The sequence below is a fragment of the Camelus dromedarius genome, chromosome 8 (assembly GCF_036321535.1).
Source record: "Camelus dromedarius isolate mCamDro1 chromosome 8, mCamDro1.pat, whole genome shotgun sequence".
Classification (NCBI taxonomy): Eukaryota; Metazoa; Chordata; class Mammalia; order Artiodactyla; family Camelidae; genus Camelus; species Camelus dromedarius.
In genome coordinates, this window is record NC_087443.1 from 2356023 (window position 1) to 2370172 (window position 14150).

The 14150-nt window shown below is 50.1% G+C and overlaps 1 protein-coding gene across 1 annotated transcript in view; it reads right to left on the reverse strand.

Moving 5' to 3' along the window:
- Nucleotides 1–13318, reverse strand: part of ACTN2 (actinin alpha 2) — a 62544-nt gene extending 49226 nt beyond the window's left edge. Inside the window, exon 1 of the mRNA XM_010979770.3 lies at nt 13144–13318. Within this exon, the coding sequence (XP_010978072.1) occupies nt 13144–13269 (126 nt within the window). The 5' untranslated portion in view covers nt 13270–13318. The remainder of the gene's footprint in view (nt 1–13143) is intronic.
- Between the last annotated feature and the right edge of the window lie 832 nt (nt 13319–14150).

Genomic DNA, 14150 nt, shown 5'->3' on the forward strand with positions numbered 1-14150 from the left:
TTTTCCGCAGCGACCACGTACAACTTAGGCGATTATTTAAACCGTATCTTGAAAGGATAGTCGGGGCAAGTATAAACGGCTTGCGAGGCCACCCTCTCCGCACCTCCCTGGTCATCTGTGATGATGCTGGCTAGCCTGAAGTCACCCACCCTGCGTGTTTCTACCCGAAAAAGAAAGACTACTTAAATCGGGTGTCCTCCAGCGACTCCACCTCTCTGCAGGGCATCACTCGACGAAGTGCTACCACGAGATTTTTTAAGTTTCATACTGAAATCCCTACTGTAACATCACATTTAAAAGGCTCCTGGAGAAGGTACACGCTGTCTGAGTCCTAGGGCCTCAGAACGGGAACCTCTGGGAGTCCTCAGTACCCGGTCACCCAGATACCAGTTCCTGGAACAGAACCCACTGTCACCCACCGGGGACGTCTGACGGCCTTCTTCCGGCCTCCCCACCAGCTCCCCAGAGGACTCCAGCGGTTTCCACCCCACCTGTGTCTCACGGAAATAAGGGAAAATTTACACTGAAGTCTGCGTAGTCAGAGTGTTTGTAAAACGACAGAGGTAGCACACAAAGTACCCAAAGTGTGGCGATGACACGTGTTTCAGAGGGGAACCCGGCCCTCGGGAGGCCTCCAGCGGGCTCGGTGGTTCGACTCCCCCGGAGACACAGGGCTCACTCCCACCGCTGGCTGCAGGACATGGTCTTCTAGAGGATTCACGAATTAGAAGATTCAGAAATGACTAGACTCTGGTATTTAAATCTATCGAAGTTTTAGAACTCTCATTTCACCAATATTTGCACTTTTGTCAAATTCAGAAATAGGCCATTTTTTATTTCATTTTATTTTTTATGTAGCAGGGAGGTAATTAGGTTTATTTATTTATTTTGTTGGAAGTACTGGGGATTGAACCCAGGACCTTGCGCATGCTAAGCACACGCTCTGCCATGTGAGCTATACCCGGCCCCCTCTAGGCCAGTTCTTAAGAAAAGGCATTAGTGTCCGATACATAAATTAGTTGGGTGTCAACCTTCTGTTAACCTTGTCTATCTCCTCCAAACTGACTGACCACAGAGTCTGGAGTCTAAACTGGACCACGTGTGAGAGTAAAAGGGGATGCTATTTTTAGTTCCTCTGGGACAAAAGCCACAGCTGGGAGTGTCCTGGGAAAACCTGGAGGGAGGATCACTTACCTCTGGAGCCACTCCACCCTCCTTCCTCATGTGCTGTGATAAACAGCAGAGAATCTGAGAGATGGGTGACACACTGGACACCTTAAACTTACACAGTGTTATGTGTCAACTAGATCTCCTTTTTTTTCAATTGAAGTATGGTTAGTTTACAATGGCTTACAATGTTGTGTTAACTTCTTTTGGGGGGAGGCAATTAGGTTTATATATTTGTTTATTTATTTGTTTATTTATTTAATGGAGGGACTGGGGATTGAACCCAGGACCTCATGCCTGCTAAGCATGTGCTCTACCCCTGAGGTATACCTTCCCCCTAAGTATATCTCAATAAAGCTGAGGGGAAAAAATAAAATGAAATGAATCTTTGTGAAGAATGAGGTGGCCTAGAACTGTTGCGTGCAGGGAGCCCCCCATCCCTTCCAGAGCTCCCCTAGAAATCCACATACCTGAGCAGGTGGAGGCCTGATCTGTGTCTAAATAAAATCTCCGGAAGCCGTCTTGGCAAGACTGCCCCTAAAAATAATCTCTCCCCAAGAACCCTTCAAGTGTCTGTTGTGCTCCTGCCTCCGGCTGCACTCCGGGGGTGGAGGCGGAAATAAAGATGCAGAAGGATCAAATTCAGCGTCTTAAGACACCGTTTCCACCTCCTGTCTCAAATTCAAGCTCGCCACTCCAAGCAGTAAAAGCGGTGTCGCAGGAGCAAAAAGAGGCCTAGACGGATGAACTCGGAGGTTACAGGGTGGGTTCACAGGGTGCGCCTGCAGGAGGAGGAGAGAAGCCCCTAACACACTGCGTGGATCCCATCGGTCCTGCCCCTACACGGGGCCACAACCAGGGTCCCAGACGTCCAGAGGCTCCCCCTCTGCCCCACGTGCTCTCTTAGCTCAAGTCCATCCTCTTCTCCTTTCAAGCCTGAAACTCACCATGAGGGTCCTTTCCAGAATCAGACAACAGCGTTGCTGTCTTAAAAAGGTCATCCTTAAAATATCGGTGATCTCTGGAAGGGCACATCTTGGCGCTCTTTGGCTTTTAGGAACAGACAATCATAACATTAACGGCATGAGAAATTATTAGGAGCAGGAGGGTAGGAGAGGCGCCCAAGTAGAGCAGGGAGGGGCCGGCGCAGCCCAAAGGGGTCCCCGGACAGCGTGGGGTCTGCAGGGAGGAGAGAGGCATTTCAAAACAGGGAAGGCAACTGTCAGCCTACCGGCGGTGCTGCTTCCAAATTTCTCCTTGAACGTCAACACTTTTTTTCCCTTTTAGAACTGGAGATCCCTTGATCGTTATTTCACAATGTACCCGTTTATCAAAACACTGGACACACTTTAAATAGGTACAATTTTTTATTTGTCAATGACGCCTCAATAAAGCTGGGGAGAAAAAAATAACCAGACATCCCCTATTAGTGACACCTGGGTTTTCCTTGGCCAGCGGGACTTAGAAGGACTCATTGCATCCTACATCCTCCAGCTTTTGGGTATGTTTGACCTGCTCCATACTGAAAAGTTAAAGAAATCTAAGAAAAGCAGGATTTTTCACATAGAAAGCAAAGGGAGTCCTGGGCACAGCCATTTGCCAAACCTGGGAGAGCGCGCCCGTCCCCAGGGCACCACGGTGCAGGAGGGGGACTGATCTCCGCGCTCGCCCCTTGAAGTCTCATTTTCTGCTTCCAAAAGGGGGCTGATTCAAATACTCAGGCATCTGAGCACCAGCTTCTTCTGGAACTGCGTCAGACTGCCCAGCGGCTCATCCCAGAGACGTGCCTGCAACGGCCCGTCCTACAAGCCTCCGTTCGAGAGGTTTCTTGGGCCTTTCCTCGGGCACTTCCGCGGGACACAGCACCAGCCAGAGCCTGACTGGGAGAAAACTTTGGGGTGACAGTATTTTCCACATCTCAAAATTTAGCCTTCTCATTCTTATCAGGTGTTCCCCCAGTTGCCGTTTAGAAATTCAAAATTCAGACACACTCTTTCACATGGGCAGTAGGTTTTGGACAAGTGAAAAACGAGAAAGACTCAATTCCAGGCTTTTGGTCTGGGTGGCTGGTTAAAACTCTGAGCAGAAAGCAACAAAAAGGGAAAAAGTTTAGTGGTTAAAAAGCACCACCTTTGGAGCGAAGCAGCCTGGTTCCAAAATTTAGCTCTGCCACTTGGGGACCAAAATATGCAATAGAATAATTAGCACCCTCCATATTTTATAAAACTGCAGTTGTAAGAGAGAATGTCTTTGTAATTTAGACCAAATTCTGTCTGCATTTTGCAGCCACCACTTCCCCACCCTCGACCACCCTCAGGCAAGTCACTTTACTTCCCTAATTGAAAAATGAGGATCCCAATACTCATCTCTTAAGACTGTTGTGATGATCGAATAAAATAATACCTACGGTGAAAATGGTGCCCTGAAATTCTCAAGAAATAGCTGCTGTGTCTAGAGGGAATGGCTTAGGATGCTAGGGACCATGTGCCAAATCACTCCTCCCCTCTTTTTTTTTTTAATCAGCTGGCAAAACTCCATATATTAAAATATCACTTTCACTATCTTACTGGAATACTTTTTGTTGTTATACTGAAAAAAAAAAACAAAAAACTTTTGTCCCAAAATTTAACAGGAAAGGTATGCAATGAAATCATCGGCCACTTCCTATTTCATAAATTGCAACTACAGAAGAGAAATTACACTGTGCACAAAATGTAAAACACACGGCTTGCATTTTTCCAACTAACATCTCCTCCCCACATTCCAGCCTGAACTGATCCTCACCCCCGCCTCCCCTCCAAAAGGCATGTTTTAAGATACAAAAATATTACCCTCTATGGCTAATCTCCAAACTGATTACAACTCTGTACGTGTCTTCTAAAGGTCTTCATGACCGATACCCTCCAACATCCAAAATACCAATCATATTTTTTAAAAAAACCTTAAAACAAAACACCTAAATGAGGACAATAATTCATTTCACTTCCTTAGTTTTATACATGATAAAACAGAAAAGAGAAACCAACTTTGTGGTTAAATTCTACATTTGGTATGTTAACATGGAATGAGTATTTTTCAGTCACAAAACTGCTTGCTTCAGCAATCCTTACGAATTTTCAATAAAGTCTTCCTCAGTCAAGCCCCTCCCTGGCCACTCCAAATGCAGGATCTTAGGTCACAGACGTGAGCACCCCACCACGGTAATTTCTCACAGCCTTTCACTTCCTGTGAAAGCATAACTGATCTCAGGAGCTACAAGAGCTCCCACTCCAAGATGCCAAATCCTTGGGTTTCTGTTCCAGCGACCAAACCAATTCAAATGCCAGATTCTGACAGACTGGTGGGGTTCCAATGGGATACCAAGGTGAGATTTCTCCAGGAAGAAAACTGAAGACATTTCAACAGTTCCAGTGGTTCCAAGACATCCAAAAAATTCACATCTTCACCCACGTTCAGGTAATCCCCGCCCGGACTTCAGCTGACCGCCGCGCCTCCCAGGTAGGCCTCCCGCTGTATCGCCCCACGGGCGGCAGCCACGGGCTCCAAGCAGGTAGCTCCAAAGCCTCGATCTGTGGGCTTGACCCCTCTCCCTGGTATTTCCATCAGCTCTCAAGCCCTCAATCCAAATCTCACATATTTAGCTTCTGCAAAACGTAACCATCCCCTTATTAACCCAGACGAATAACAAAGCCACTAGAGATAAACCTAGAAATGATTTGAATTCACTTTTAGGGCTTGGCTATTGTGTGGACCTCAAATACAGTGGGACGAGGGCAGTACAGTGGTTTCACCGGGTTGAACCACAATGAGAAACTGCAATTTTTGAAGGTCAAACTGGTCAGTAGTAAAAATGTCATAGGATTCAACCCAGTACATATAAAATATCTTAAAATCCTACTAAAAAGCAATGAGATAGATTATCTATCTTTGAAGTAATTATTATCTTCACATCTTGTTTGATAATAATGAAGTAACTTAAAGACTCCTCATGACTCTAATAGGATTTCTTGATTTGCCAGGCTCAATTTTAATTATCTGTATAAGACTCAGTCATACCTTCCATACTGAACACTGTTCGCATTTTCCCCCAATCTCATATTCACCTACTTGTCCATTTGGTCCTCACAACCACTAATACATGAGAGTTGGTTTGTTGTTTTTTTTTTTTTTTCCAGGATAGCATGCCTTTTAATGAAAAGGCTGTAACGGATGCTAACAAGAATCTATTTTCATTGTATAGTCATTTCTAGAGACGATGACTAACACATTTATCCCTCAGCAAAAACACACACACAAAACAGGACGACTCAAAGCCACGCTAACCCTGTCGTCTGGGATTTGGCTCAGGCTGACTCTTGCCCCGAGGCACACACACTCTGCAGAACCACCTGTATCGCCTCCCTCCTTTCCAACTCCACGACTGGGAAGCCTTCCACGTCTTCCAAAAACTGTCGTCTTACTGTGTCTCACATGCAGAAACACAAGTTTAAATTTATACTTGTCTGCATCATAAGTGAATTTTGGAATTTTCTTTATTATGTGGGCAAAGGCTGTCAATCTGGACAAAAACATCAGTTCAAATCAAATTTAGGTTACCAGAACTTTGTTCATTAAAATGATGGCACATTTGTATCATTTAAATCAATCTACATGTTGGATTTTTTTAAAATTCCCTGAATGTCTAAATTGTGAGTCTTTTTTTTTTTTTTAATTAAACAGCTCATCTTTGTAGGCTCAGTCTTAGCATAAGAACTAAGTCAGAGGCGTCCATCATTTGGGGAACTTGAGAGAACGCTTTGAGAAAACATTTTTCAAAGGCATTAGGCTACAAGTACGAGTTGCAGTTAATACATCTGTAGCTCAAGGAGTTAAAAAGCTTGCAAAAAAGAAATTCACTGCACTAAGGTCTTTTCAGAAATATGACTCATAAGTCCTTATTTCACAAGTGCGAGTGCAGCCTCTGCGCAGGTGTGGGGGCGGGGACAGAGAGGGGCACTGCTCACGGTCCCTGGCCGGCGGGTGGCGAGACCGAGTGACCCGCGTCCTCGAGGAGGAAGCGCTCCCAGGGCGGGAGGGCGAGGCGGGACTCGGGGGTCAGGCACAGGGGCAGCCCAGCACCTCGACTCCGTGAGAACTCGCGGCGGGAGGAGGAGCAGACACAGGCCGGCCCAGCGGGCCTCCCGCACCCCCGCCAGAGGGGCTGAGCTCCCTCCTGAAGGCGGCACAGAACCACAGAGGAACCTGAAGCGGGGTGCCGTGACCAGGCTTGCGTCTTAGAACATCCCTGCAGCATCGGGGAGAAGAGCCGGGAGAGGAGCACGAGGTGTGGAAGGGGATGGAGCAGGGCGGCCGCCCCGCCCGGGCAGGAGGGCCTCAGGGCACGTCAGTCACGGGAGGAGGGGACGGCCCCGAGGACTGCGGGGAGAGGGGGAGGCGTCAAGGTGACTTCCAGGACCCCACTTGGGTACCAGGGAGGAAGATGCTCCCACGCGCCGCGGCGGGGAACGTGCAGGAGGGGCCTTGGAAATGCCTCCTCTTCCTTCCGCCAGCCGCGGTGAACTGGGGTGCCTCCTCTGCGCTTCTCACGGACCTTCCTGTCCCTGGGACGAAGCTAGCAGCTCCTGAAAGCCCAAGGGGGTGTCAACTCCATTCTCCAGCCCCGCCCCAGCGGACTGGATGGAAGCAAGAGCTGCCGTGCCTGCGCCCCATGTCTGTCCCGCTCTTCGGTGCCTCTAGTTTCTGATCTAGAAAACTGGGGGGCGGGGCGTTGTGCACGCACGTGCTCAGGCAGGTGGGTGCTGGTGTCAAAAGCATCCTTCAGACTTCTTTAGAAAGACCCACTTCTTGGCCTCACGATCTCCCCTCCCTTGCAATTCGTCTAGCACAGTAGTTAGCAAGCTTCCCCCACCTTCGCTTTCTGTTCTCTCCGGAGATCAGCACCACGGTTCCCAGGGCAACAGCGGTGCGGCTCTGACTGTCCTCCAACGTGCTCCTCCGCGTCAAAGCCTCTGCTCCGCGGGGGCTCCCCCACCCGCCCGGGCTGCGCCGCCTCCGTAGGTGTCTCCCAGCTGCGGCAACCGACCGACTGCAGGGCTTCCTGACAGGTCTCTGAAGCCGCGTTAATTACACCTCCCAGCTAAGAGTTCTCCTCCTTCTCCCACGCTCTCGGAAAACCTTATCTGGGGGTCAGGTTTCTTCCTGGGGGAACGTGGCTGAAGGGGTAGGGCAGACCCCAGGACACATCACGGTGTCTAAAAGAGGATGCAAAGAGAGACTGCTCCATCTTACACTCCTGCCCCTGAGGTTCTCCCTCGCCGCCAAGGGCGTCTAGAGAACAACGTCCCTCTGGGGCAGGCGTCTTAGGGCTCATACAAGATTCCGCCTTTACAAGCCTGCCCATCCACAACTCTCTCTGGACAGCACAGGCTAGACACATGCACTGCACTGACCGACACATCGGTAAACGTCTGGCTTCCCGTCCAGACACAGCCTCCTGGTGGACGAGCAGACTCTCCACATTAGTTTGCCTGTTACTTGTCAATACCACTCTCTAGAGTTTTAAGTCCAGGATTGCTCATGGTGAGGTGGTGTCTTCTCAGCTGGATTTATACAACAGCGTGCTACGGAACAACACGGGGTCATGTAATACTTTTTACAATCCCTCCTGATCACTGTCACATTGATGCCTTCCTCACCACTGCTTCTCTAAGCCACCACTTCCAAGGTATGGTCCCTTAAGGGGCTTCTGCCTGGGTCCCGCACCTCAGGCCTGTGCCCACTCCAATTTATTCTGCCAAGAATACTCTGCTTTAAGCATGGCTCCTCCTAGCTCAAAACCCCCCAGAGCTCAGCAGTGCTTGGAGAATGAAGTCCACACCTACCCCGGCAGCCAGGGTCCCCCATCAACTGGCCCTAGTTCACCTATGCAGTTTTCTCTCCATCTGAATCTGCATCTTTAGCTTCAGGAAAGCCCACGTCTTCCGTCTACTTCCTCAGATACATGGTGAACAGCAGATACACCCAGGACTGCAGAGCTGGGTGTTGGGAGCCCCCTTGGCTGCCTCCTCCACCTACTCTCTTACCTCTCTAAGCCTGTCCCCTCAGCTCTGTCTCAGAGGGTGGAGAAGGGGGTCCCATGAAACACAGATGTGAGGGTGCTTGGACAGCGCTAAAGGGTCACATAAACACATTATTGTTACAACGTCCCACTTACCACTCCCTCCCCGCCCCCTAAAATAAACCCATAATAAGCTGTTGACTTTATTTCTCGAGCCAGGAATGCTCTGTTTCTCTCCCCTCTCCACTCCGCTAATATTTAGTTATTACTCAAATTAAGGCCCACCCCAAGCTCCAGCCTCTTATGAAGCCCTCTCCCCATGAGTCTCACCCACAATGGTTCCCCTTGCTCGACTGCCTATAAGTTTACACAGCAAGCACCTGGCACTTAGTAGCAGACAATTCTCAGAGGGAGGGTACAGCTCAGCGGTACAGCGTTTGCCTAACATGCATGAGGTCCTGGGTTCAATCCCCAGTCCCTCCATTAGAAATTAAATGAACAAATACAAACCTAATTACCTCCCTCCCAAAACAAAACAAAAAACAATTCCTTACGTCCTAAGTGTTCAAGCGTGTAAAGCCCATCTGGGGGCGGGGGGCATTGGGAGGTTACTGCTGAACAGACACAGACTTTCATTTGGGGAGGGTGGAAAAGTCCAGGAGATGGACGGTGGGGACAGCTGCACCATCACGTGAATGGATTGCTGTCGCTGAACTGCACACCTAAAAACGGTTAAAATGGTACAGTTTATGTCATGTGCATTTCACCACACACACACAAAGTACATCCAAGTCACTAAGGAACAGATCATGAACATCATCCCTGACAAGTCCAAGCAGGGTGCTGATCACCACGACACCGCTGATGACATGAACAGGCGTCTGCTGCACAAGGATAACCATAATCGTAGTATCACTGTCGGTGGACAAAGCTGCTTGGACATAAACTAGTTGGACCATTTGATTCCGAAAAACCCTGGGAGGCAGGAAAGACAGGGATCACTTAGCTATACCTTCTGGCTGAAGAAACAGAAACTCGATGGGTTTAGTGACGATTACGACCAGAGAGCACCGGACAGCTGAGACTCCTCTGGGGCTTACGAATCTGAGATGTTTCACGAGCTTTTCGTTAACCGTTCACCTTGATGGAACAATTAGTGCCTTTTCACCCCGGGAAAATGTCCTGCAAGAGCGGCCTCCCCGGGCCAGGGAGAGGAGCCTCCACCTTGTGCCTTAGTAACCAGCAGCTGCTGCTCGGGACACGGAGGGGCAGCTGGCAGGATCCGGGCTCTCCTTTAATCCGGACCCGCCCGCACAAGCCTCCTTCCACGCTGCCTGGCCCCACGCGGCCACATTTCAGCCCGGATGACAGGTCAGGCAGCAGGTGCTCAGAGGTGGACGGTGAGTCGTCCACCTGAACTGGGAGTGTGCAGAAGAACCTGGGTTTCTTCAGAACAACGACAACGAATCAGAATTCTGAAGGCAACAACAGGTAGAAACGTTTATCCACCATCCAGCCTGACACAGATTAAGGATGCAAGGACACTTCACATAGCGAAACACAGCCATTTCCTTAAAAGGTCTGTTCTAGCCTGGCAGGGCAGTGAAGGACAGTGCGGAGATAGCTCACATAGCCAGCATCGCTGCGCCGGCCGGCCAGCTCCCGATTAGGCCGCAGCTGACCTCACGGCCCAAAGCGCTCCTTGCCTCCAGGAGACACTCGCTCCCCAACACCGAAAGTCCACTAGAGAGGCCTACTTCATGTGACGGTACATATTCTTGAACACCCCCAAAACAAGGAAGGGGAGCACTTTGAAAAGGTAAATTCAACATCTTCTAATGGCCTCCTTTTGGAAAATGCACTACATGTCCTCAAAAAATTGAAAACCAGTGACTGCCACAAGATTCCAAAATTCCACTGCCAGGTATGCAACCAAAAAACACTGAGAGCAGGATCGTGAGGAGCTGTCTGGACCCCCACGATCACAGCAGCATTATTCACAGTAACCAAAAGGGAGAGGCAACCCATGTGTGTGTCGATGGATGAATGGACAAACAAAATGTGGTGCACACATTCAGAGAAATATTATTCAGCCTTGAAAAGGAAGGACATTCTGTCACACGACACAACACAGATGAACCTGGAAGACATTATGCTCAGCTAAATGAGCCAGACACAAAAGGATGAACAGTGTATGACTCCAGTTACAGGAGGTACCTGGGGGAGTAATTCGTAGAGACAGGAAGTAGAATGGTGGTTGACAGGGGCGGGGGGGAGGGAGGAAAAGAAAGTGCTTGTTTGCTGGGCATACAGAGCCTACTTGCGCAAGATGAAAAGAGCTGTGGATCTGGGCTGCACAACAGTGTGACTGTACGTAACATGGCTGTACTGTACACTTCCAAGTGTAACGGTAGGGGAGGGGACAGCTCAGTGGTAGAGCACATGCTTGGCATGCACGAGGTCCTGGGTTCAATCCCCAGTACCTCCATTAAAAAACAATTAATAAATCTATTTACCTCCCCCACCAAAAAATGTAATGGTTAATTTTATGTAAAAGAAAACTCTCTCAACTCACACTCACACTCACACACACAGCATTAGACTTGTACCAAGTCCTTCTGTAGGGAGGAATTCCACACCAGAGAGCAAGGATTACCACAGCCCCTGAGACTCTCTGAACTGTGGATATAATTAGGCACCGCATCCATTATAACACCACAGACGTCATCATGTGTTACCAGCATCTGTTGACAGACCTCATACCCAGCATATCACTGAAATGGCAAGTGTGGAGAAGGTGGCCCACAATAGAAACAATGGCATTTCATCCTCGTCCTGTTCCAGCAGCCTGCCTCATGGGACATAAATAGAGGCCACTGCTCCGGCTGTGCTGAGCTCACAGTTCAATATTATTTTACTGACTTGAGTGGGTTTGGACCAAAAGCACAAGTGTCTTCTGGTCTCTTCAGGCCTGTGTCCTAATGGAACGTTTGGCTCTGTTTTGTTTTTCCCCCAACGTCTCCAACACTCTATCTATCTATCTAAGAAAAGAATGGAATTCTCACTTTAAACTTTTTAGCACTGTACTGGGATCAGAATGTACGTCTGCTTCGTAATAATATACTTCAAGTGCTATGCAACTTTAACAATACATTCACAATATTGGAACCCCAAACTTAAAAAGTTACAATGAAATCATATCCAAAAACATTGTGAATATAACAAAATTTGTATTTGACAAAAGGCATATGTCAATGTGGCCTTTGGAAACACAGATTAACTCAATCCTGCTATGTACCATAATTTAAAAAAATCAACAGAAACCAGTGACTAGACTGTTACTTTCAAAGATGATGAGCAGACTGCCTGTCTAATTCCTTAGCTATTTTACTGTTTCTCGTAAGAAAACAAAAATCTTTGAAACAAAGACAGGATTTTTTTAAAAAAAATCCATGAAAAAGTATAGTAATTAAAATTGTGGGAAAATTTTTTTAAAAAGAAATGCTCAGTGCTAAAAATTAAAGCTTTCTTCTTTTTCTTTTTTTTTTACTTTTTTTCTGATTGATGATCCTTCACTAGCCCAGATAACACATTAATGATCCTCAGGCCATGCGTTTCCCTCACAGGAAATCACTTAAACTGCAGAAGGTTTGGCATTTTATTTTCCTTTGTAGACTCAGCTTCCACATGTCACTCTGTTGTTTCCAAGACTGTAGGGATGATGGAAGTCTTAGGAAACTAGGGTGGAGGATGAAATGGACTGAAATTAGGTATTTAAAATAATTACAGTAATTTTTTTAGGAGAGAGACTAGCCAACAAAAGAAAAATCTTCATTTGAAGATATCATGGTTATTTTACAAATAACCAAAAAAAAAGAAAAAAGAAAAAGAAAAAAAGAAACCAAACGATTATTGATAACTGCCCAGAGTGCCCTCCCTCAGCTAACGCTGTTTCGGGGAGTATGGGATGCATGCGTTTGACTGTGGAGTCAAAACACGGATTCCCCAGGTAGCACCAGACAACGGCCCACGGCGGCAGCCCCAGAGCGTTCCCATGCACACATATGGTCAACGGAGGTCATCCACTGAGGCGCAGGCCCTTAGAAGGGAAACCCACTCTGCCCCACCCCCAGAAAAACAGGGGGGAAAGCACAGGGCACTTGGCCTTTGCCACAACGCTGTCATCACACGGCGGGGTGAGCAGGTCTGTGCTGACATGCCTGACCCCGCCAGGCTCCGGGCCGTGAGCACTCCCCACTTGTTCCAGCCAAGGGGATCAGGAGGAAACCTTGCAATAGTGGAATGTTCCATTGGGCCCCCGGAGAGCGCCAAGCAAGATGGGCAGGGAACTTTTAGAGCTGGCTGACTCCCTCGTCCCTGGGTGCTTACCTCAATGAACCATAAATAGAGTGTGAAATAACTGCTGTTTGATGGGTGGGTGACTGTTCACACAGCATCCCTCTCCAGGGAGCCCCAAACATTCCACAAACGATTTTCAATTCCTCTTGGGGGCAGCCCTATGCGAACGGGAACGAGGCTGCTGTTCCTTCGACCTCTTTCATTTGGGGAGATACTGAGGTGGGGGTACGGAGGTAAGGAGACGCAACTGTGGCCAAGGTCACAGACTCAAGGGGTAGAGGGGCAGAGCCTCTTTCAGATGCTGGCCTAAAGCAGGTTCAAAGAGAAACGCACCATTCTCCCTTCGACATTCCTGGTTGAGAAGTCTCCCGTCCACCCGCGCGCCCACGCACATGCGCGCCCACGACGCGCCGTCTCCTGCCCGTCCCTGGACGTGTGCTCCTTTCCACCGGGGCGCGGGGCTACGAGGACCCCCGAACCCCCCGGCCTCCCCCCACCCACACCAGTCCGCACGGTCCCCCGCGCCCCGCGGGGAGGGCCCGGCGCGCGGCCCGGCTGACCTTCCTCTGCTGCTTCTCCCAGGCGGGGTCCAGGAGCAGGTCGCGGTCCCACTCCTCCTCCTGGATCATGTACTCGTCATCCTCGTACACGTAGTTGTACTGCACGCCGGGCTCGACCTGGTTCATGGTGCTCGGGGCTCGGCGGACGGGCGGGCGGAGACGCGGGCGGGCGGGCGGGCGCGGGTCACCTTCGCGCGGTCCTCTCGGGGCGGCGGGCCGGGGCGCTGGGTCGCGGGCGAAGCACCAGCTCGGGCTGCGAGCCGCCGCCGCGCCGCTTAATACCCGCGCCGCCCGTCACGTGGCGCCCGGGCCGCGCCCCCGCCCGTCCCCGCCCCCGTCCCCGCCCCGCCGCTCCCCGCACGTGCCGAGCCGGGGCCCGTTAGCGCCGCGGCCCCGCGCCCCCCGCGCCGCGCCGCGCCGCGCACGGCGGCCGCCGGCACCGGCCCACGCCGCCCGCCCACCCTCCGGCTCGCGGGCGCCCGGGCGGATGAGCGGAGCCGAGGACGCGCGCGGACCAGAGGAGACACGCACGGGGCCCGGGGCCCGGGGCCCTGACCCACCCCCCACCGCGCCCCCGGTACGTCCCAGTTGTCCGGCATGTTCACGTTTTCCGTAGATTTCCACGTATTCAGAGACACCACACACATACTACGACCGTAAACAAGTGAAGTTTAGCAGCCACAGAAGCCCCTCTTTCTTCGTCCTCTCCTCCCTGCCCCCGCCTGGGGAAATCAAGGCAAGGGACTTGGACCAACCCTGTTAAAGAAAAAAGTCAGGAACCAAAGCAAAGGCAGAAGTGTCGGCTCTCACCTGCCGGTCGTAAATTTAAAAGAACTGACAATGGAGGACCGCAGCCTGCTTCAGGTTACATTTCCATCTCCCCCTGATGCTTCGCATTTAACCCTTTCATCCCTTGGTGCTGGCTAGCTGTGTCCCGTCAGGCATGCCCCTGCAGGAGCCAAGATGAGGTCCCTTGAAGAGGAGGTTGAATTTTTGTCATCGCTTTA